Source organism: Phocoena phocoena, chromosome 2 (assembly GCF_963924675.1).
Source record: "Phocoena phocoena chromosome 2, mPhoPho1.1, whole genome shotgun sequence".
Lineage (NCBI taxonomy): Eukaryota > Metazoa > Chordata > Mammalia > Artiodactyla > Phocoenidae > Phocoena > Phocoena phocoena.
Window position 1 is genome coordinate 140,319,080 of NC_089220.1, and position 25,588 is coordinate 140,344,667.

The 25,588-nt window shown below is 40.6% G+C and overlaps 1 protein-coding gene across 1 annotated transcript in view; it reads right to left on the minus strand.

Annotated features, from left to right (window-relative positions):
• The window catches only part of SEC11A (SEC11 homolog A, signal peptidase complex subunit), a 56,518-nt gene extending 31,607 nt beyond the window's left edge, over positions 1–24,911 (minus strand). Inside the window, exon 1 of the mRNA XM_065870951.1 lies at positions 24,498–24,911. Within this exon, the coding sequence (XP_065727023.1) occupies positions 24,498–24,548 (51 nt within the window). The 5' untranslated portion in view covers positions 24,549–24,911. The remainder of the gene's footprint in view (positions 1–24,497) is intronic.
• Positions 24,912–25,588: the final 677 nt, after the last annotated feature.

Below are 25,588 nucleotides of genomic sequence, written 5' to 3' on the forward strand. Positions count from 1 at the left end.
GTCTGATTCCTCCAGCTCCTTTTTTTCCCCCCTCAAGACTGCTTTGGCTATTCGAGGTCTTTTGTGTCTCCAGCCAAATTTTAAGATTTTTTGTTCTCATTCTGTAAAAAGTGCCATTGGTAATTTGATAGGGACTCCACTGAATTGGTGGATTGCTTTGGGTAGTATAGTCATTTTCACAATATTGAGTCTTCCAATCCAAGAACATGGCATATCTCTCCTTTTGTTTGTATCATCTTTAATTTCTTTCATAATTGTCTTATAGTTTGCTGCATACAGGTGTTTTGTCTCCCTAGGTAGGTTTATTCCTAGGTATTTTATTCTTTCTGTTGCAGTGGTAAATGGCAGTGTTTCCTTAATTTCTCTTTCAGATTTTTCATCATTAGTGTATAGGAATGCAGGAGATTTCTATGCATTAATTTTGTATCCTGCAACTTTCCCAAATTCATTGATTAGCTCTAGTAGTTTTCTAGTGCCATCTTTAGGATTCTCTATGTATAGTATCATGTCACCTGTAAACAGTGACAGCTTTACTTCTTCTTTTCCAATCTGTATTCCTTTTATTTCTTTTTCTTCTGTGATTGCCATGGCTAGGACTTCCAAAAGTATGTTGAATAATAGTGGTGAGAGTGGACATCCTTGTTTTGTTCCTGATCTTAGAGGAAATGCTTTCAGGTTTTCACCACTGAGGATGACATTTGCTGTGGGTTTGTCGTATATGGCCTTTATTAGGTTGAGGTAGGTTCCCTCTATGCTCACTTTCTGGAGAGTTTTGTTCATAAATGGGTGTTGAATTTTGTGAAAAGCTTTTTCTGCATCTATCGAGATGATCATATGGTTTTTATTCTTCAATTTGTTAATATGGTGTATCACATTGATTGATCTGCGTATATTGAAGAATCCTTGCATCCCCGGGATAAATCCCATTTGATCATGGTGTATGATCCTTTTAATGTGTTGTTGGATTCTGTTTGTTGGTATTGTGTTGAGGATTTTTGCATCTATATTCATCAGTGATATTGGTCTGTAATTTTCTTTTTCTGTAGTATCTTTGGTTTTGGTATCAGGGTGATGGTGGCCTCACAGAATGAGTTTGGGAGTGTTCCTTCCTCTGCAATTTTTTGGAAGAGTATGAGAAGGATGGGTGTTAGCTCTTCTCTAATGTTTGACAGAATTCACCTGTGAAGCCATCTGGTCCTGGACTTCTATTTGCTGGAAGATTTTAAATCACAATTTCAATTTCATTACTTGTGATTGGTCTGTTCATATTTTCTATTTCTTCCTGGTTCAGTCTTGGAAGGTTAAACCTTTCTAAGAATTTGTCCATTTCTTCCAGATTGTCCATTTTTTTGGCATAGAGTTGCTTGTAGTAGTCTTTTAGGATGCTTTGTATTGCCCTGGTGTCTCTTGTAATGTCTCCTTTTTCATTTCTAATTTTATTGATTTGAGTCCTCTCCCACTTTTTCTTGATGAGTTTGGCTAATGGTTTGTCAATTTTGTTTATCTTCTCCAAGAATCAGCTTTTAGTTTTATTGATCTTTGCTACTGTTTTCTTTTTTCTATTTCATTTATTTCTGATCTGATCTTTATGATTTCTTTCCTTCTACTAACTTTGGGTTTTGTTTGTTCTTCTTTCTCTAGTTCCTTTAGGTATAAGATTAGATTGTTTATTTGAGATGTCTGTTGTTTCTTGAGGTAGGATTGTATTGCTATAAACTTTCCTCTTAGAACTGCTTTCGCTGCATCCCATAGGCTTTGCATCGTCGTGTTTTCGTTATCATTTGTCTCTAAGTATTTTTTGATTTCCTCTTTGATTTCTTCAGTGATCTCTTGGTTATTTAGTAATGTATTGTTTAGCCTCCATGTGTTTGTGTTTTTTACGTCTTTTTTCCTGTAATTGATTTCTAATCTCATATCGTTGTGGCCAGAAAAAATGCTTGACATAATTTCAATTTTCTTAAATTTACTGAGGCTTGATTTGTGACCCAAGATGTGATCTATCCTGGAGAATGTTCCATGTGCACTTGAGAAGAAAGTGTATGTAATCAGGTGTTTTGGGATGGAATGTCCTATAAATATCAAATTAAATCTATCTGGTCTACTGTGTCATTTAAAGGTTTTGTTTCCTTACTAATTTTCTGTTTGGATGATCTGTCCATTGGTGTAAGTGAGGTGTTAAAGTCCCCCACTATTATTGTGTTACTGTCGATTTCCTCTTTTATAGCTGTTAGCAGTTGCCTTCGGTATTGAGGTGCTCCTATGTTGGGTGCATATATATTTATAACTGTTACATCTTCTTCTTGGATTGATCCCTTGATCGTTATGTAGTGTCCTTCCTCGTCTCTTGTAACATTCTTTAAAGTCTATTTTATCTGATATGAATATTGCTACTCCAGCTTTCTTTTGATTTCCATTTGCATGGAATATCTTTTTCCATCCCCTCACTTTCAGTCTGTATGTGTCCCTAGGTCTGAATTGGGTCTCTTGTAGACGGTATTTATGTGGGTCTTGTTTTTGGATCTACTCAGCGAGCCTGTGTCTTTTGGTTGGAGCATTTAATCCATTCACGTTTGAGGTAAATTTCAATATGTATGTTCCTATTACCATTTTCTTGATTGTTTTGGGTCTGTTTTTGTAGGTCCTTTTCTTCTCTTGTGTTTCCCACTTAGAGAAGTTCCTTTAGCATTTGTTGTAGAGCTGGTTTGGTGGTGCTGAATTCTCTTAGCTTTTGCTTGTCTGTAAAGGTTTTGATTTCTCCATAGAATCTGAATGAGATCCTTGCTGGGTAGAGTAATCTTGGTTGTAGCTTTTTCCCTTTCATCACTTTAAATATGTCATGCCACTCCCTTCTGGCTTGTAGAGTTTCTGCTGAGAAATCAGCTAGCTGTTAACCTTATGGGAGATCCCTTGTATGTTATTTGTCATTTTTCCCTTACTGCTTTCAATAATTTTTCTTTGTCTTTAATTTTTGCCAGTTTGATTATTATGTGTCTCGGCATGTTTCTCCTTGGGTTTATCCTGTATGGGACTCTCTGCGCTTCCTGGACTTGGGTGGCTATTTCCTTTCCTATGATAGGGAAGTTTTCTACTATAATCTCTTCAAATATTTTCACAGGTCCTTTCTCTCTCTCTTCTCCTTCTGGGACCCCTATAACGCGAATGTTGTTGCATTTAATGTTGTCCCAGAAGTCTCTTAGGCTGTCTTCATTTCTTTTCATTATTTTTTCTTCATTCTGTTCTGCACCAGTGAATTCCACCATTCTGTCCTCCAGGTCACTTATCTGTTCTTCTGCCTCAGTTATTCTGCTATTGATTCCTTCTAATGTATTTTTCATTTGTTATTGTATTTTCATCTGTTTATTTGTTCTTTAATTCTTCTAGGTCTTCGTTAAACATTTCTTGCATCTTCTCGATCTTTGCCTCCATTCTTTTTCCAAGGTCCTGGATTATCTTCAGTATCGTTATCTGGAATTCTTTTTCTGGACGGTTGCCTATCTCCACTTCATTTAGTTGTTTATTTGGGATTTTATCTTGTTCCTTCATCTGATACATATCCCTCTACCTTTTCATCTTGTCTATCTTTTTGTGAATGTGGTTTTTGTTCCACAGGCTGCAGGAATGTAGTTTTTGCTTCTGCTGTCTGCTCTCTCCTGCCACTCCCTTCTGGCCTGCAGAGTTTCTGCTGAAAAATCAGCTGTTAACCTTATGGGGTTTCCCTTATACGTTATTTGTTGCTTTTCCCTTGCTGCTTTTAATATTTTTTCTTTGAATTTAATTTTTGTTAGTTTGATTAATATGTGTCTTGATGTGTTTTTCCTAGGGTTTATACTCTATGGGATTCTCTGTGCTTCCTGGACTTGGGTGACTATTTCCCTTCCCATGTTAGGGAAGTTTTCAAGGATAATCTCTTCAAATATTTTCTCAGACCCTTTCTTTTTTCTCTTCTTCTTCTGGGACCCCTATAATTAGAATGTTGGTGCATTTAGTGTTGTCCCAGAGGTCTCTGAGATTGTCTTCAATTATTTTCATTCTTTCTTCTTTATTCTGCTCCTCTGCAGTTATTTCCACCGCTTTGTCTTCCAGCTCACTTATTCGTTCTTCTGCCTCAGTTATTCTGTTATTGATTCCTTCTAGTGTATTCTTCATTTCAGTTACTGTGTTGTTCATCTCTGTTTGTCCTTTAGTTTGTCTAGATCTTTGTTAAACATTTCTTGTATTTTCTCAGTCCATGCCTCCATTCTATTTCCAAGATTCTGGATCATCTTTACTATCATTACTCTGAATTTTTTTCCAGGTGGACTGCCTATTTCGTCTTCATTTATTTGGTCTTGTAGGTTTTTACCTTGCTCTTTCATCTGTGACATATTTTTTTCCGTCTTTTTTTTTTTCTTTTATGAGTGGGATTGTGTTCTTGTCTTACTGGTTGTTTGGCCTGAGGCTTCCAACACTGGGGTTTGTAGGCTATTGGGTAGAGCTGAGTCTTGGTGCTGAGATGAGGAACTCCATGAGATCTCACTCTGATGAATATTCCCTGGAGTCTGAGGTTCTCTTGTTAGTCCAGTGGTTCAGACTCAGGAGTCCCACTGCAGGAGCTTCAGCCGGACCCTGGGCTCGTGAACCAAGATCCCCCGAGCCGCCTGAGGCGTAGAAAGAAAAACCAAAAAACATACAAAAAACCAAAAAACAATAACAAAGTAAAAAATAAAATTAGACTAGGAAACTAATAGATAAGTTAGGAAGAATATAAAAATAAATAAAAGTATAGATGAATCAACAACCAGAAGGTACATCAATACCACAGTAGTAAAAAAGAGAAGGGGAAAAAGAAAAAGGCAGGGGAAGGCCTTGGCTGTGGAGGGCAGGGCCTAAGCAGGGGTGAGGTTTGGGCGGTGGGTGGGGCCAATGCTCAGGACCCACAGGACTGGAAAAGGCCCTGGGGGCTGTGAGGGGTGGGGCTCAGGCTCAAGGGAGAGAAGGGGCCCAGGTGTGCCCCCACCTCTAGTCTCAGAGGGCAGGGGACCTCACCTGGGAGCCCAGCAGGCTTCCTGGTCTTGAGTGGGTAGGGCAATTGCCCTCCGCTCCTCTCTTGCTCCTCCTGGAGGGCCCCTCCCACTTGCCTCTCCTGATCTCCCAGGTCTCCTTCCTATGCTCTCAAGGACCCACATGGCCTGGAGGGGGCTTTGGAGAGCAGGGGACCCGCCTGGGAGCTTAGCAGGCTCCCTGTGCCTGAGTGAGCGGGGCAACCGCCCTCCACTCCTTGCCTGCTCTTTCCGGGGGCCCCTTCCGCCTGCCACTTCTGATCTCTCCGGCCTCAGGGGTGCTGATCCTGTCTGGCCTCCACTTCTCCTCCCCCCTCAGTCCACCTACATCCTACCGGTTCGCTTTGGGGTTCCTTCCGTCTCCTTGGGCGTCTGAGTCCCCCACCAGCAGCTGGCAGGCACCCTAGTTGTAGGGAGATGCTAACTCCACGTCTTCCCACACCGCCATCTTGACTCCACCTCAAGACGGTAGCTTTTTAAAAGACAAAAAATGGTCTTTTTATTCCAAAGACAGATTTGAGGAAGTAGAGTGGGAGAGGCTAAAAGCAGGAAAACTAGCTTCTAAGAAGTGATTATGGTCAACCTGTGGATCAGCAGTCAGGAATTCAGCTAAAGGCTCTATTTTCCAAACTTCCCATGCTAAAAAAGCCACCTATAGTACTCCTTAGGACAATAGAGTATGGGCCCCGATCCAGAATCACTGAAGGAAGGGCTGTGGGATTCCATAAAAACTACAAACTATAGTTTCATGATTCCTTATTTAACACCCTTGGGCGTCAGAAATGCTTCGTAATTCAGAATTGGCCAGATTTTGAAAAGGTAACATACCATATAGCACATAACACCCCAAGCAGGCAATATCCCATAATCAACCATATTAATATTTCTCCAGCAAAACATAAAAAATTCACACTGAAATAAATAAAACTAAAAATAGCTACATGTCAGCCAGTTCAAATCTGTTTTGTCGAGGAAAATCTTTCCATTTTCAGAAGGGCACAGATGTAGCATTGTCAGAACAGGTGTGCAATATCTAATAAAATAACTGTTCTTTTTTTTTTTTTTTTTGGCCATGCTATGCAGTGTATGGGATCTTAGTTCCCCAAGCAGGGATGGGACCCGTGCCCCCTGCATTGGGAGTGTAGAGTCTTAACGACTGGGCTGCCAGGGAAGTCCCTAAAATAACTGTTCTTTAAAAGAAAAATGAAAGACTTAAAAATCGTGATTTTCTCTGTCCCTGCCAGGAGGTCACTATAATTACCCTTCTCTTTTTCTTCAGACATGTAATACTACGTTTTGCTATAGAATCATTGTTGTGAAATGCATCTAATCATCAAGATTATCCTCATCATTCTTATTAGAGAAAGAGGTTAAAAGTCCCTCAATACATGTAACTGGCAAATGTTCCTTAAAAGGTGCCTGTTTGAATACTGCTAAGTCAGTATGTGAGCCAAAACCTAGACAGAAGCACACTATTTGCTAAAACAAATATTCTACCTGAGCAAGTTTGAAAATGTCCTATTTTTCTCTTTCTTTTCTCCCCTTTTTTGTGACAAAAATCTTTACTGAAAAGACAAACATATTGCCTCCCTAGCCCCTGCTTTCTTTACCACTATATCTGAATGCTAATGAATATACAGAATCAATGTACAGAAAGAAGTGCTTTTTTGGGTATTGGCAGAAATAAGGTGGCAGCTACCTAACCTTCTCATACCATTTGGCCACATCAAGCTAACTATTAATAAGACATTATGACATATGTAGAATAATAACCACAGAATTGAATAGCCCCATTATTTTTTCTAAGAAGTGACTGGAACATTATATCCCTCAGTGTTCAAGGTGTAACTAGAAAAGAATGTTATTAAAACCAGTCAAAGCTCTATGTAATACCTTTCGGTAGCTATGGTATAGGGAGATTTGTGTGTGCTATTTTTCTTTTGCACTTTTAGGAAGTAGTGTGTGGAGACTTCCCCCAAAAGTTCCGTGACTAGAATAATCCACATGACAACTTAAAATAAACAGTAAGTAAATAAATAAGAATTTAAGAAAAACCTACAACAGAAAATTCAGCAAAATAAAGCTGATAGTAAGTTTAAATATTATAATTTAACAAGCCATAATCTGGAAATTATATACTGTGCATTTATCCTTTAGTTATCAAATATACCATTATATTTCCTGTTCTTGTAAGAGGTACTTGAAGTTCAACATATAGGATATTTACATAGAAGTCAGACTTCTAGCCATCTCAAGCAAAGACAGCAGTGACCATGGAAGCAAAAATGTGTCTCAGAGCTACAAAATAGCCATTGGCCTAAGTCTTAAATTCCACTGACCATGCGACCTCAAACTAAGAGACTCATTAATTCATAACCACAATTCCACTGGTTTCTAACTCATAGAAGAAGCAGCAGTAGAAGCTAGGGCATTAGAGGCAGATACACGGACAGCAGGTACAAGTGAAACTGATGGTGTTGGAAAAACTGAAGTGTATTCAGAATAGACACTGTTATTATGGTCCAATAAAGTCACTGATAGTCCCAGTGAGGATCTTAAAAGATTAACAACAATAACAAAAGTTCCTGAATAGTCTAAACAGGCATAATACCAATAAGATAATTTTCATTTTAAAAAATCCATTAAATCTTTTAAAAATCTGACAAATGAAAACACAACACATGTACAGCAGTTTCATGCGTAACAGCCTCAAATTGGGAAAGAAAAAAAAAAGACAAAAACCCAAATGTCCATCAACAGGTGAATAAACAAATTACAACATTTCCAAGTAATGGAAAACTACTCAGGAATAGAAAACATGAACTACTGAAACACACAACATAGATGAATCTCGAATATATACTATTCAGGCCAAACTGGAGGAACAGGGACCAAATTTACCTCTGAAATAACTAAAACACTGGACAAAGTATATGAAACAAAGGTTTTCAGACACTGGACAGGTGACTGTGTCCAGGTAGCATAGGACTATGAAAGGAGAAACAAGGTGAGCCCTACAATTGCCCCAATTTACAGAATGGATAGTTTCCAGGCCACAGGGCAAAACAGAAATGTAGCCAGAGCCTAGAAGTCTCCTCGACTTGAGAATAAAGAACTGGGAGTTTGGGGAAGTGAAGGCAACTTAAGATTGTAGGGCAGTACAGAAATGAGAACTACACAAAGATCTACAGATGGTCTCTCCTCAAGTCTTGATGATCAGCACATGCATTTCAGGGAAGTACCAAGGACGGAAAAAGAACCAACTAAAAGGAGCAGATAGGACAATTCTAAAAGTTAATATGGGGCAGGGATAATTCGTTTCCACCAGCCAGAGTGGAAATGTTCATAACACATGGGCTTTGGATAGCATACTCAAAAGTTATTGTTCAGTTGTGGTGCAAAATTAACCTTAGACTGAAGGCTGCTCTGGACTTGCCTAACAAAGCCTTTAGGGCTTCCCTGGTGGCACAGTGGTTGGGAGTCCACCTGCCGATGCAGGGGACATGGGTACGTGCCCGTGTCCGGGAGGATCCCACATGCTGTGGAGCGGCTGGGCCCGTGAGCCATGGCCGCTGAGCCTGCGCATCTGGAGCCTGTGGTCTGCAACGGGAGAGGCCACGGCAGTGAGAGGCCCGCGTACCGCAAAAAAAAAAAAAAAAAAAAAAAAGCCTTGAAACAGGAATTCCCTGGCAGTCCAGTGGTTAGGACTCAGCGCTTTCACTGTCGTGGCCCAGGTTTAATCCCTGGTCAGGGAACTAAGATCCCACAAATTGTGTGGTGTGGCAAAAAAATAAATAAATAAAAGGTAGGGGGAAAGACTGAGCACATTAAATAGAGACTTAGATGATAGAAAATATATTCAAGATGCAGCCCAAACCTCTGAAGATGAAAAAGAATATGTCTGAAATGAAAACCACACAGCATACCACCCTGAAAGCACCCAATCTTGTCTGAAAACCACACAGAATGGAATAACAGCAGATTAGACATCACAGAAGAAAAGTTTAGTGAAACTGAAGTCATAGCAATAAAAAACTATTTCAGGATGCAACTAGAGATTATCATACTAAATGGAGTCAGAAAGAGAAAGACAAATACCATATGATATCACTTATATGTGCAATCTAAAATATGGCACAAATGAACCTATGTACAAAACAGAAACAGACTCATAGACATAGAGAACAGACTTGTGGTTGCCAAGGCGGGGAGGGGGAGGGAGAGGGATGGATTGGGAGTTTAGGGTTGGTAGATGCAAACTATTACATTAAGAATGGATAAACAACAAGTTTATGTATAGCATAATGGATACTACAGGGAACTATATCCAATATCCTGCGATAAACCATAATGGAAAAGAATACGAGAAATAGACAAATCCATAGTTATAGTCAGAAATGTCAACACCCCCTCTCAATAACTGATACAGCAGGAAGACAAAAAAATCAATAAGCATAGAGAGGATTTGAACAACACTACCAACCAATTTGACCTGATATTTACAGAACATTCTGCCTGACAACAGCAGATACACGTTCCTTTTAAGGACACACAGAACATTCACCAAGATAGACCATACTGAAGACCACAAAACAAATCTCAATAAATAGAAAGGGATTTGAATTATGCAAAGAGTATTCTCCAATCACAATGGAATGAAAATAGAAATCAGTAACAGAAAGATACCTGAAAAATTCCCCCAAATGTTTAGAAATCAAATAACACTTCTAAATCACCCACGGTAAAAGAAGAAATCAAAAGAGAATAAAAATACAACATTTCAAAATTTGTGGGATGCACCTAAAGTAGTATGTAAAGGGAATTTTATAGTAGTAAAGGCCTATGTTAAGAAAAACAGAAATGTCTCAAATTATATGTTGTGTTTTTGTTTATACTCAGTTCAAAATATTTTGCAATTTCCCTTGTGATTCTCCTTTGACCCATGGGTTATTTAGAAATGCACTCTTTAATTTCCAAATATTTGTGGATTTCCCAAATTAAGCTTCCACCTTAAAACACTAGGAAAGCCAAATGAAATCCAAAGTAACTCACAAAAAAGAAATACTAAAAATATGAGTAGAAATAAGTGAAACTGAAGACAGGAAAACAGTAAAGAAAAGCAAACCAAAAGTTGGTTCTTTGAGGAGATCCATTAGCCAGACTAATGAGGAAAAAAAGAAAGATATGAATTACTGATATCAGGAAGGAATGAGTGAGGTGACATCACTAGACTAATACTTATTAATTTGTATTAATATACAAATGTCAAGAGGATAATTAAGTATTGTGAATACCTTTATACCAATATATTAATTCTTGAAATACACGCTACCAAAGCTCACTGAAGAAGAAACAGATAGACCTGAACAGACCTATTAAAGAAACTGAATTTATGATTTAAAAACTTTCCCACAAAGAAAAACTCCAGGCTCAGACAGTATTCACTAATGAATTCTACCGAGCATTTAAAGAAAAAAATCATAATTCTATGCCAACTCTTCCAGAAAACTGAAGAAGAGGGAATACTTCCCAACTCACTTTATGAAGGCCAACATTACTGATACCCAAATCAGATAAAGATGTTACAAGAAAACCACAGAATGGTATCACGGATATAGACATAAAAAGTATCTGTAACATTTTAGTAAATGTTTAGACCAAACAATATATACCTTATGACCAAGTAGGATCTATCTCAGGATAGAAAGTTAGAGACTTCAACATCCTCTTCTTAATAGTTGATAGCATAAGACAGAAAATCAGCAAGGATATAAAAAACTTGAATACCTCAACCAACTAAACATCTATAGAACAGTCCACCCCACACAGGAGAATACACATTCTTTTCAAACAAACATGAAACATTCTCCAGAGACCAGGCTCTAGGCAAATTTTAAAAGGGGACTCAATTTTAAAACACTGTAATCATACAAACTATTCTCTTCAACTACAATATAATTAAATTAGAAATCAGCGCTGGAGAGAAATTTGAAAAACCCACAAATACATACTTAGAAACATTTTTCCCCAAATAACCCATGGTTCAAAGAGGAACCACAGGGAAATTACAAAATATTTTAAACTGAGTGTAAACAAACACAACATGTCAAAATTTCTGTAATGTAGCTAAAGTACTGCTTGGAGACAAATCTATAGCTTTAAATACATATATTTGAAAAGAAAGACCTTAACCCAATAACCCAAGATTCCACTTTAAGAAACTAGAAAATATAGCAAACTAAACACAAAGTAACCAAGGAAGGAAATAAAGTTTAGAACAGAAATCAGTGATACAGAAAACAAATAATGAGAAAAAAATTAATAAAAGCCGAATTCACAGAGACAGAAAGTACAACGGTAGTTTCTATGCGCTGGGGGAAGGGGAGAATGGGGAGTTTTTAAATGAGTACAGAGTTCTAATTTTGCAAGATAAAAAGAGTCCTAGAGACGGGATGTTCAACAATGTGAATGTACTTAACATTACTGAACTCTACACTTAAAAAATGGTTAAGATACAACAAGGACCTACTGTATAGCACTGGGAACTATATTCAATATCTCATAATAACCTATAATGGAAAAGAATCTGAAAAAGAATAGATACATATATATCTGTGTATAACTGAATCACTTTGCTGTATACCTGCAACTAACACAATATTGTGATCAACGACATTTCCATTAAAAATAAATAAATAATAAAGTTTAAAAAATGGTTAGGATAGAAAATTTTTTTACGTATATTTTACCACAATTAAAAAAAATCATGTGAAATGAAAGCAATCAGGGACTTCCCTGGTGGCACAGTGGTTAAGAATCCTCCTGCCAATGCAGGGGACACGGGTTCGATCACCAGTCTGGGAAGATCCCACATGCTGCAAAGCAATGAAGCCCATGCCCCACAGCTACTGAACCTACACCCTAGAGCCTGCAAGCCACAACTACTGAGCCCACGCACCACAACTACTGAAGCCTGTGCACTCTAGGGCCTGAGTGCCATAACTACTGAGGCCATGTGCTGCAAATACTGAAGCCTGTGCACCTAGAGCCTGTGCTCTGCAACAGAAGCCACTGCAATGAGAAGCCCCACACACCTCAACGAAGAGTAGTCCCTGCTCGCCGCAACTAGAGAAAGCCCGCGTGCAGCAATGAAGACCCAACACAGCCAAAAATAAAAAGCAAGCAAGCAACCAGCTACAAATGACTACATTTTATAGGATTCCATTTATATAAAATGATTTAATAAAAGCTAATTGTTGATAAAAATAAAATAAAAAAATAAAATGTCTAGTAAAGGCAAATCATAGAGATACAAAGCAGATTAGTGGTTGTCTGGGGCTGTGAGTGGAAACAGGCATTGACTGTAAAAATGCACGAAGGATCTTTCAGGGATGATGGAAATGTTCTAAAACTGGATTGTGGTGATAGGTGCACAACCCTATAAATTTGCTAAAAACCATGAATTATACACTTAAAATGGGTGAATTTTATACTTTATATGCCAATAAAGCTGTTCTTTTAAAGCACATATTCACAAAAGTAATAGAAGAAAATAAAGTAGGAAAGGCCTTGAAGTAAAGGTTTTTTAAACTGACCTGAAATCCAGAAGCCATGAAGAAAAGATGGGTAAATTTGGCTACCCAAAACAAAATAAAAGAGCAAATAACCAAAAAAATCTGACAACTATGCATGACAAATTATACTATAAGCTAAATCAAAAGACAAACTGGGGCTTCCCTGGTGGCGCAGTGGTTGAGAGTCCGCCTGCCGATGCAGGGGACACGGGTTCGTACCCCGGTCTGGGAAGATCCCACATGCCGCGGAGCAGCTGGGCCCGTGAGCCATGGCCGCTGGGCCTGCGCATCCGGAGCCTGTGCTCCACAACGGGAGAGGCCACAACAGTGAGAGGCCCGCGTACCACAAAAAAAAAAAAAAAAAAGACAAACTGGGAGAAAATATTTACAATATATATGACAAAAGACTAATCTTCCTATAAACAGCTCCTAGAAATCAGTAACAACAATCCAAAAGGAAAATAGGCAAAGGATTATGAACTGCTAGTTCACAGAAAATGAAATAAAAACAACTCCAAAATCATATGAAAATATGTTCAACCAAACTGATAATGAGGGAAATACAAAGTAAGACTGTCCTGAGATACCACTTTTCATTTATTAGAATGGCAAAAATCTAAGTCTGAAAACACACAATGCTGGCGAGACTATAGGAAAACGTCACTCTCACTTTTTTGTGGGGGTGGGGGAGAACAATATAAATATATTACCTATTTAAACTATTCATTAAAAACCAGGAAGAGGGGGACCTCCCTGGTGGCGCAGTGATTAAGAATCCGCCTGCCAATGCAGGGGACATGGGTTCAAGCCCTGGTCCAGGAAGATCCCACAAGCCGTGGAGCAACTAAGCCCATGCACCACAACTACTGAGCCTACGTGCCACAACTACCGAAGCCCACGCACCTAGAGCCCGTGCTGAAGCCACTGCAATGAGAAGCTTGCGTACTGCAACAAAGAGTAGCCCCAGCTCGCCACAACTAGAGAAAGTCTGCATGCAGCAATGAAGACCCAATACAGCCATTAATCAATCAATTAATTAATTAATTTTAAAAAAACGGAAGAGGGAGTCCATGAACTTATTTTAACTACCTTGTCTTTGAGTCACTTGGCACTTGATTAACTTTCTTCTAACTCCCTCATCCCTTGGTTTCTATGTCACCGACCTCAGACCCTGACCTCTTCTCTGACATCCCATTAAATACAAGTGTTCTAGCAGTCCAACCTTTGCCCTTTTCTCTTTCCATTCTGCACAATCTTGTCTATTCATGGTTTCAATTACAATATATATGCTGATGACACCCAAATCTCTTCTCCATACCAGACCAATTATATCCAATTGGTATGTATATCCAATTACTTACTGAAAATCACCTAGATGTTAAACAGACACCTTAAATTCAACACATGCAGAGCTGAACTCAATCCTTTTCCTCAAATCTCTTCCTCCTTCCACATTCTCTTGGTGATTAGTATCACCATCCACCCAAGTCCTCTAAATTTTATCTCCCCAACATTTCTCACATCCATCCCATTGGCTTTATTTCTATGACTATTGCCTCACTTCATGTCTCATCTCCTCTTACACAGACTACTGAAACAATCTGAGAGTCCTACCTCTAGACTTGTATCCTTCTAATTCATCCACCTATATATAATTATTGTTCACAAAGTGAAAATAAAATTATTGAGATGTCTGCTCAGAAACTTCTCTCAGGGCTTCCCTGGTGGCGCAGTGGTTGAGAGTCCGCCTGCCAATGCAGGGGACACGGGTTCGTGCCCTGGTCTGGGAAGATCCCACATGCCGTGGAGCGGCTAGGCCCGTGAGCCATGGCCGCTGAGCCTGTGCGTCTGGAGCCTGTGCTCTGCAGCGCGAGAGGCCACAACAGTGAGAGGCCTGCGTACCGCAAAAAAAAAAAAAAAAAAAAAAAAAACTTCTCTCACTACCTATAGGATAAATTCTGAACCTCCGAGTATACAGGGCCTTCCATGATCTGGCTCTTGCTGTCCTCTCCACTCCTATTTCTTGCTACGAGTGATATTCTAGGCTCAAACCATAATTTAGCTTGTAATGCAGAATATCATAGTCCTTAACAATGCTACCACATGTAGCAATAACTGCATAACCAATCAAAACTAAAAGTTACATATTCTTAATAAGTCTAGATGATTAAAATAAGTTAGGTTCCCTGTCTTAGTAAGACAATCATCAGCTTCTAGCAGTTCCAACTTAAGAGACTCATTCCGCGTTTTTGACAGTTTCCTATCCCTGAGGACTCCTGCAGCAAGAGAAATAAGACCACCAGAAGCAGTATGCTTTTGGTAGCAGAGCCTACTTGAGGGCTCAATTAGCCCTAGAGCTTTCTATCATAAAGGTCCATGGGGACCTTGATTGGTCCAACATTCACAGAGTAAACATGTTCACTATATTGATGATATCATAGTGACTGGACTGGGTGGTTGAACCTCATGACCTAGACACCTTGGTAAAACACAAATGTGGCCAGAGCGTGAGAAATAAATCCCACAGAAATTCCTATCCCCATGAAAATTCTTGGGGTTCAGTGGTCCCAGTCATGTTAAGATATCCGTTCCAAGACGAAGAACAAGTTGCTGCATCTGGTTCCTGTTACTACCAAGAAACTTAAAGCCTAGTGGACCTCTTCGGATTTTGGAGGCAACATATACCTCATTTGGGTGTGCTACTCCAATCTATTGACCTAGTAAACCAATTTTGATCCAGTTTTGAGGAGGGCTGTGCAACAGGTCCAAGCTCCCATCAAGCTGTTCTATCACTTGGACCATAACACCCAGCAGATCTCATGGTAACTGAAATATCTGTGACAGATGGAGAGCCTCTGGCAGTCCTCTATGGGTGAACAACAGCACAGGTCTTTGAATTTGGGGGCAAAGCTATGCTATCCTTTGGAGAACTATTCTCCTCCTCTGTAACAGCTTCTAGCTAGCTGCTGAATTCTAGAAGAGACTAAACACTAGACCATGGATCACCAAGTTACCATATAACCTGAACTCCTCAGCATGAACTGGATGCTGCCAGATCCACCAAGCCATAAAGTTGGGCATTCACAGCAGTACTCCATCATCCATTGTAAGTAGTATATACAAGATTGGGCTCAAGCAGGTCCTGAAGACACAAGTTAAGTTGTATGAGCAAGTGACTCAGATACTCATGGCTCCTACTCATGCTACATCGCTTCTTCTCTCTCAGCTTACACCTCTCGCCCCATGGGGAGTTCCCAACTACCAGCTGACTAAAGAAGACTTTAGGCCTGGTGTTTAGATGATGGTTCTACATGAACCATCTAGCACCAACTGAAAGTAGACAGCTGTGCCATGACATCCCCATTCAGGGTTCACCATAAAGGATTATGATGAAGGGAAATCCTCCCATAGGCAGAACTTCAAGTGATACAATAATTGTTTGCTTTTCCTGGAAGGAGAGATGACCACAGGTGTGGATTTACACTGATTCAAGAGTGACCAGCAATTTGGCTGGATGGCCAGGGACTTGGAAGATATATCACTGGAAAGTTAGAGACAAGAGGTTTGTGGAAAAGGTATGTGGATGGAGCTTTCCAAGTAGGTAAACAGAATGTGAAGATATCTGTGTCCCACCAAAGAATTACCTCAGCAGAAGAGTATCTTAATAATCAGGTGGATAAAATTACCTGTTTTGTGGATGTCAGCGGCCTCTTTCCCTAGCCATCCATGTCTTACCCAATGGACTCATGATCAAAGTGGTTGTAGCAGCCAAGATGAAGGTTAGCAATGTGAACTTTCACTCACCAAGACCAGTTTGGTTCTAGCCAATGATGAGTGCCTAGACTGCCAACTGCAAAGACCAACAATGCCACCATTCCTGATACTGGATCACTTCCATCATGGAAGGGGCAGCAATTTCTTCTATCTAGAATAGACTCTGTATATGGATCTGTCTTCCTTGTCCTCAGTATTTCTGTCAAAACCACCATTCATGAACTTACAGAATGCCTTATTCTGCATCATGGTATTCCATACAACACTGATTCTGACCAGGGAACTTACAGGTAATTAAAGCACAACAGTGGGCACATGGTCATGAATTTCACTGGTCTTACTGTGTCCTCCATCATCTTAAGTGACTGGCCTGAAAGAACAGTGGAACAGTAGGCATTATCAATTTACTGTCTCTCAGCACCAAATCCATCCTTCTTTGTGTTACTAGGCTGAGCCTATAAACAAGGGCACCTTTTCCAGTTGGCTCAATGATGTTAGGTTTTATTAATAAAGGGACTGCAGGGCCACAGCAAGGTGATAGAGTGGGAGGGGCTTCTCTTCCCATGGAGTGTTTTTATTTCACCCAGTAGCTAGTGGATCTGTGTACTGGAGGTCTCCTATTACTCACTTCAGAGACCATCACAGACTGACTCCTGCCCACACACACTCTGGCAAATTTCTCAACCTCCCAGCGGGCCACTTCTAAGGACCAGCTCCAGCTCACTGTTCTGACAAATGTCACTGCAAGTCCCTGTGACAGCCACACCCTCTCCAAAGAGGTCTACATCTCAGGTTAAGAAGGGGTGAAGGGGGTTGGAGGGAGGTATTTTGCTAGTTCTTTGTTCACTCCCTTATCCTAGAAGGTAATAACTGCTTTCTGCATACGCTATTTCTGAACACCTTAAGAGTCCTCTTTTACACATTTTAGTGGTTGAGCATCTTTGCCAGTTAACAATTCTTTGTATTTAATTTTTCCCTGTTCAATTACTGGTGTTGTTTCTATCTTCTGAGTGATACAAATGGCCTTTTGAAGACAGCTACAGTACCAGCCAGACAGCAGCAACACTTTGTTGGGCTGGGATAATGTCTAATGTCCTCCAGTATGTGGTATATGCTCTTAATCAGCAACCAATTTCTTCTGTAAGTAGGATTCACTAGTCCAGAATTAAAGGGTGGGAATGGAAGTGACTCCTCCCACTACTACTCCTAATAATCTGCTAGTGAAATTTCTGCTTCCCAGCCTCATAGTTTTGGCTGCTGGTTTAGAAGTTTTCATTCCTGGGAATTCCCTGGTGGTCCAGTGGTTAGGACTTGGCGCTTTCACTGCCATGGCCCGGATTCAATCCCTGTTCGGGGAACTAAGATCCCACAAGCTGCCCAGTGCAGCCAAAAAAAAGTTTTCACTCCTAAAGGAGATTTCCTTCCACCAGGAGACACAGTGGTTCCATTAAACTGGAAGTTGAGTCTGCCCCCTTGCCACTTTGGGATACTCATGCCAGTGAACCAAAATGCAGGGAATGGGGTGGTTATTTACTGGCAAAGGGGATTGACCCTGACCATCAGAGAAAAACAGAGGTTTGTTACTACATAATGAGGGAAGTGAATATATAGGAATATAAAGAATCCTCTGAGGCCTTTCTTAGTACTTCCATGTCTTACAATAAAAGTTAGTGAAAACTATAACAATCCAGTTCAGGCAGGACTCCTCATGACATGACCCTTTAATAATCATGGTTTGGGTAAGGCAAGAAACTATGACCAACTTAGGATCCTGCTGAGAGCAAAAGGAATGTGGAATGGTTAAGAAGAAAGATGACAGCTACAACCACGTAGCCAATTACAGAAACAAAGGAAAGCTGCATATTAGACAGAAGTATAATCTTGCTTTTATGTTTATTTGAGAAGTGAAATATGATTAAAAGAGGTGTGTATAAATGCTGAGCTGACAAAGGGTAGACTATAATAGTTTTGAAAACTACAGTAGTTTTGCCAAATTGGCTTAGCTAGAACTAGGCTTCCCCAAACCCCCCTCCATGTATGGCTCTGAATTAGATTTAGCAAAGAGAAAGCTGCCCAAGACCTAGAAGGTGAAAGAGTAGCAGCTGCTATTATGCTGAAGGTCACTGTGGTTAGACATGGTGAGAGACAGACATTAAAGGCCTGGCAGAATCCAGTTTGTCCTCGCATTCCCCTGCTCCACATCCAGAAATGAGCTGTAGAGGCAACAGCCTTCCACAGACTTCATCTGCTCTCCTTTGGTGTGATTCCACTCCATCAGCCAGATGTGGAATCTAGCCCCAGATTCCATGGCAAGCTTCCGTCTACCCACAACAGTGCTACAGAAGAACTGGTGACATTCTGTTTCTGCATCTCTGTTTTAGACTCCTGACTCATCCAGCTTCTCCTACAATTGTATAAAATCTTATTCCTATAATAAATCCCTTAATTCTAAAATATTCATAGTGGTTCTGCTTCCCAGACTAAACCCTGACCGATAAGCCAAATTTTTCAGACAAAGCATTCTATTCCCATGAACATATTCTGTGTTTGGATACTCTACCTCACCTCCTTCCTTGAAGTCAGAAAAGACAACTCTTTTTTTTTCTTTTTGTCTATACTGCATGGCATGCAGGGTCTTAGTTCCCCAACCAGGGTTCCATCCTGTGCCCCCAGCAGTGGAAACACAAAGTCTTAAACCACTGGACTGCCAGGGAAGCCTCAAAAGACAACTCTTTTGAAGAAGAGTTATGGTCATAATTTCTGCTTAAGTGGAATTTGTCTTTATTGTTGGAGGCTTGTGCCATCTGGCATGAGAATAAATAATCATGCTTGTCTGTATGTCCATGGAGAGAATACTATGGGGGAAAAAAAAACCGAAAAAATATGAAGTATCTAAGAACCATAACAAGTAATTGCCTTATCCTTACTATGGCACTATATTCTAGATTTGCTCAAAGGATGCAAGATGAAAAGATGCAGGATGAAGAATGATTTTTGGATGCTCAAGAAGAATATATTCGAGGACAGTAAGTGCAGTTTTTAACATAATTTTACTTGTGATTTCCTTGTGTATATAACAGAGACTGATGTTTCTACATTGAAACTTGGCAATTTATTACTGAATTTTTATACCCTGCCAGTGATAAAGAGTTTCCTGATCCTAAACAAGACCAGATTAGTTTTCAATAATCAAAAAAGTAATGGATCTGTCCTCTGTGCTGTATATACCTCCTATTCGCAGCACACTTACTCATATTAGGTCCAAGCCTAGGAAGAATCTAGTCTTCTATGTGCTTCACCAGAGGGCCAATTCATTAAAAAAAAGTTACCAAAGATATCCGGAATTCAATCAGGTATCACTACAATAGCCATTAAGAGTTAAGTGAGCAGGACTTCCCTGGTGGCTCAGTGGTTAAGAATCCGCCTGCCAATGCAGGGGACACAGGTTCGAGCCCTGGTCTGGGAAGATCCCACATGCTGCAGAGCAACTGAGCCCGTGCGCCACAACTACTGAGTCTGCACTCTAGAGCCACAACTACTGAAGCCTGCATACCTAGAACTTATGCTCTGCAACAAGAGAAGCCACTGTAGTGAGAAGCCTGCGCACCACAACAAAGAGAAGCCCCGGCTCGCCACAACTAGAGAAAGCCTGCGTGCAGCAACAAAGACCCAATGCAGCCATAAAAAAATAAATAAATAAATTTATTAAAAAAAAAAAAAAAGAGTTAAGTGAGGGACTTCCCTTGTGGCCCAGGGGGTAAGACTCCGCACACCCAATGCAGGGGGCCAGGGTTCAATGCCTGGTTGGGGAAGTAGATCCCACATGCATGCCACAGCTAAGAGTCCGCATGCCACAACAAAGACCCTGTGTGCCAAAATGAAGACCCAGCACAGCCAAAATAAAAAATAATAAGTGAAAAAAAAAAAAAAAAAGAGTTAAGGGATCCTAAGAGACTGAAAAACATAAAAAGAGGGACTTCCCTGGCGGTCCAGTGGTTAAGACTCAGCGCTTCTACTGCAGGGGGCAGGGGTTTGATCTCTGGTCAGGGAACTAAGATCCCATGTGCTGTGAGGCACAGCCAAAATATTTAAAAATAAATAAATAAATAAAAAGAAAGGATCGGGCCAAGTCCTAGGGTCTTCGGATTTATGTAGGAAAACATACAGATAATTAAAATCCAAAGAAATGCAAAATTCAATCAAGTAATGCAAAAGGCCTAAGGAGGAGCTAATAAAGCAAATTCTGTTAAAGTCAGATTAGTCCCATCAGGGCTCAAACATGGATCTAGTCACATGCTGGCCAATATCCTCTGATCATTAAGAATTCTCAGCAAGCAGAGAATTACACATGAAAATAATATAAAAATTACTTGGCATGACATACTTATTTAGTGAGTAAGCATCTTTTCACTCCAGGAAAATTCATAATTAAGAACAGAAATGCTTAAAGGAAATTATGTATAGTATTAATACTTTTATGTTAAGGGTACTGTGCATATTTGGTATCTTAAGTTTTTGTAAGTTTTGTAAGTTTTTCTTAAGTTTTGTAAAATTTAAGAGAATTTGGAATATAAAAGTAATAGGTCAGGTTTGTAATTCCAATTTAAAATGTACAATCGATTGTAGATTTATTATTTTAATCAGAAAGCTTACTATTTATACCTTATATTCAAATGTTGAAACATTTAGGAGAACCTAAGCTCCAGAGTTATAAAAATTATATAAGTATGCAGTGGTGTTTGTTGAATAATCGATGTTCTTAAAAAGGAAATTCTTTAAATTTATAAGTTAAATTTAACGTTTTTAAGATGTCTGTGTATAAATTAGCCCAAATGTTCAAAGGCCCTTAAAAGTGATTGTTAAAATTTGCTAGACCTGGGAATTCCCTGGCGGTCCAATCTGGCAGTCCAGTGGTTAGGACTTGGCGCTTTCACTGCCGAGAGCCCGGGTCCAATCCCTGGTTAGGGAACTAAGATCCCACCAACTGCTAGATTTTAAATAGGATAAGATTTGAAAACTGATTCTGAAAGGTTTAAGAACTTTGTTTTAAAATTTTAGGTTTTACAAATTGAATATTATGTTTTTAAATATAAGAATTCTAAACAGGCTTTTCTGCACACAAAGGTTACCTCAATGGGCATCAAGAAACTAACCTACAACCAGAGGTGTGCTGGAGCCAACCTGCTAAATTTTCAGGAATCTTGCAAGCTGGTTGTTAAACACAGTGTTATTAAAAATTAGTACAATTAAATTACTTAAAAAACAAAGTCAATAAATACTCTAAATCAGTTTCTAACTATTTTACTACATTTTACTATTATCTGTGTTCTTGAGATTATTTTTTAAATTTTACCTGTAAGGTGGAAATTACAGTTGCATGCTACCACATTTCTTCCTAATTCCACATTCAGTGATGTCATGTTAGCAGCTTGAAATCAACCATGTTGGAAGTATTTACCACAGAAACAGGCAAACTACAAATCAGGGTTTCATGGATTAAGAAAAGCCTCAGGAACACTGTGCTCTGACACTACAGTAAAAGAGCCACACTGCAAAGGGGAGAAGACAAATAGAATAGTACATAACAGCTAAAAGGCCTTTAGAGATCACCTAATAGTCTAGGGCGGTCCACAAAGACTCAGAAATAGTAAAAGGGGAGTTCTGAAGACAGTTAAGTACACAAAGTTTGAATAGAACAATGTTCATATACACAGTGAAATGAAACAGGCAGGAAGAGTAAACTGGTACAAGACTGAAACAGTGAGAAACGGCAGACTGTAAAATGACTGGGACTTACTTCAAATGCCATTCTAAGGGGTTTGGACTTAACCTACAAGGCAATGGGATCTACTGAAGGTTGGAGGGCAGGAGAGAAGACATTAATCTGGCAACAGTGTATTGGATGCCATGAAAGTAGTGAAACACTTTAATTTTGAAAACTGTGAAGGAGACAAAAATAAAAATTACATACCGTAAACAAAAGTCTTGAGTAAGGTCTTAAAAATCAATTAAAACTTACAGCTCAAAAGAATACATACTCTGTGATTCCATTTCTATCAAATGCAAACCAGGGACTTCCCTAGTGGTCCAGTGGCTAAGACTCCACGCTCCCAATGCAGAGGGCTCGGGTTCGGTTCCTAGTCGGGGAACTAGATCCCACATGCCACAACTAAAGATCCCTCATGCCGCAACTAAAGATCCCACATGCCGCAATGAAGATCCCATGTGCAGCAACTAAGACCCAGTGCAGCTAGCTAAATAAATAAATAAATAAAATATTTAAAAAAAAAAAAAAGCAAACCCATCTATACTGACAAAAAAGCAAATCAGTGGTTGCCAAGTGCTAAAGAAATGAACTACAAAGGGATCTTGTGGGTGACAGAAATGTTCTGTATCTTGATTGTAATGGGTGTATATAATTGTTTGTTTGTTTTTGGCCACGCCACACAGCTTGTGGGATCTCAGTTCCCTGACCAGGGATCAAACCCAGACCCCACCCAGTAGAAGTGCGGAATCCTAACCACTGGATCACCAGGGAATTCCCCTGGATGGAGTTTACTGTACTAAAGTATTCCTCTATGAACCTGATAGGAAAAAAAAATTACAACTCAAATTAATCAGACATTTGATGAAATATCTAGTTTCCCTCTTCTCATCTAATTAGCTCTTGGTAACTACAGTCAGTATCAATTTTTTCCCCCAGATATTATGTGCAGGTAAAACCTCATTTCTAACTTTCCCTCATCCCATCCCCATGCTATCCAATCCTTCACATCCCCTCCTAACAATCTCTGGGAGGTTGCTCATTTTCTCCACTTGTATAATGGGAATAACATTATCTACCTCACAGGTATATAAAGCATTTCACACACAGCAAGAGCTCAAAATAGTTATTGTTTTGCCTTAGTCATTATCTACATATTTATGCTCCTTGAAGGCAGAATCTGTCTTATCTATCTTCGCATTTCTCTCATTGTACCTAGCACAGGGTACAATAAACAGTAGGCCCAAAAGAAGAGTTTCTTCAAAGCAATGTCTCTGCACCTAGAAATTCAGATATGGATGAAAAAAAACACTATACAAGTGAGAATCTGAAACGCTTTGTGCAATTTGGGGAAAAAAATGATCAATTATGACTGAAGGAATTAGCAAACATGTCTAAGAAGAGGTCTGAAGGGGAGTAAGGGGAAGTTGTATATCTTCTTCCCTAAATGGTAAATATAAATAGTGCATAATAGAAGTCCAAGAGAAAAACCTTTAATAGTGACATCAGGACAATTCTTAACAGCAAAACACTGTAAAAATGTCCGAGGCAAGCAAAAGTGGGCTCCACAGACACACTTGGTGTAGAAGACAAAAAGGAGCAACTTTTTCCAATGACTAAATAATTACAACAGTATTCCCAGTACCATTTGGAATATGATCTGTAAGTTCAAGACGGAGTAAGATTTAAGGACAAAATCAGGAGATGGAAGTTTCAGGATCCCGGTACCACTAATACTGGGAGGTATACCCGAGGATCCTGAGGTATATCTTAATGCTAAGCGGACTCAAGGACAAGGAGAGTAAACGTTTCAACTCTGAACTCGGAGGTGTGGTTCAAGGAAGTCAGGACAGCCCGCTGAGACCCAGCTGTACTAGAAGGGTTGTAACGGGCTCAAAGTAGCCGAACGGCTTTTGTGGGGCCTTACAACCGCCTTCCCGAGCATCCCAGAGTAGCGGTGAACTGCTAAACCTAGCTACTGGAATCCATCGGAAGTCGCTGCGACTGGAGAAATCACGAGTTTGCCGCCTTACTAAGCCTAAAACAATAAGCAACCCCAACTCCCACTTACGAAGAGCCCTACGGTTTCCACTTGCTTCCCTGCCTCACAGAGGGCAATGGAACGTGAAGACCAGGCTTCCCGCTCCGCCCCTAGAAGGCCCCGTATCAGCCAGCGGCTAAAAATATGGGGCGGATAAAGCTACCTCTGGACACAGACCCCACAAAGAGATGGAATAATCCAGGCGTCAGACCCGCTCCGGCCCTCACACTGGGGCCCAGAGGTCCGCGGGGCACCGCAGTGGCAGTGTCGAAGGGACAGAGGGAACAGTGGGCGGCCAACCTCACCTGCCGCTTGTTCATCCGCCGCACATCGTCCAAAAAATCTAGAGACAGCATGGCGGGGCCGGCGAGGGGACACGGGCAGAAGAGACTGCGAGATGTGACCGGCAGGAGGAACGGCTGGCGAACGGTCCAAGCTCTCACTGGACAGAACCTCAGGGTGCCCGCACTTCCGCTTCCGGGGCGGAACCGGGGCGGAACCGGCGCGGCTCCGCCCCTTCGCCGGGGCGAGCAGACAAAGAGACTCGCGACCGTCCTAATCCAGCCTCCTCGCCTGACCTCTCTGTAGGGGGGCTCTCGTACCCCTAACCTCGTCTGCTGAGAAGAGAATGAAGCCCACTTCCCGCTCTCAGCCCCGTGGCCCCACACGGAGGCCGCCACTAGGGGTTAGATAGGAGGCCGCCCTGCAACTTCCAGAAGGCGGGCCCTGGTGCACGCCTAGCCAATAGGAAAACGTGTTTCTGGAGTCTGAGGGCAGAAAAGGCCCCTGAGCGGCCGGCGCGGGGCCCCTGAGCGGCCCCGGTCGTGGGTCTGGGTGTGGCCCTGGATGTTCCGACAGACCTTGCTTCGTCTGCTGCGGCCCGTCTCCTGCGCTACGGGAAACTGACGGCTGAGGTGTTTAAATAAGTGCTGGTGGGTAAGGGCGGAGGATGTGACTTTCAAAGCACTGCCTGACACTTTTCAGGAGTTTAAGAAACTCGTGGCTGGAGAGAAAACAACCCGGTAGGATTAGAAAACTACCAAACCATACAACCGTGTGATGAGACCACCAGTAGTGTGGCTTGTGAGGTAGTCCCTTCCTCCCCGAAATTGACCTTGCTAAAAGGATCTGATTCTCTACTAGACGAAAACCTCCTGGTTTTGTTACCTCGGGCACCATAATGTGACCCTGTTATCGCTGACTTCTGTCTCTATACAGCTCTTCCTTGACTTACCTCCCAATAAACCCATGGTAAATTGAAAATACCATAAGTCAAAAATGCATTCAATACGCCTAATCTACTGAACATCGTAGTTTGGCCTAGCCTGCCTTAAGCAAGCAGAGCACGCACTAGCCTACGGTTGGGCAAAATCATCTGACGCAAACCGTTTTTTGT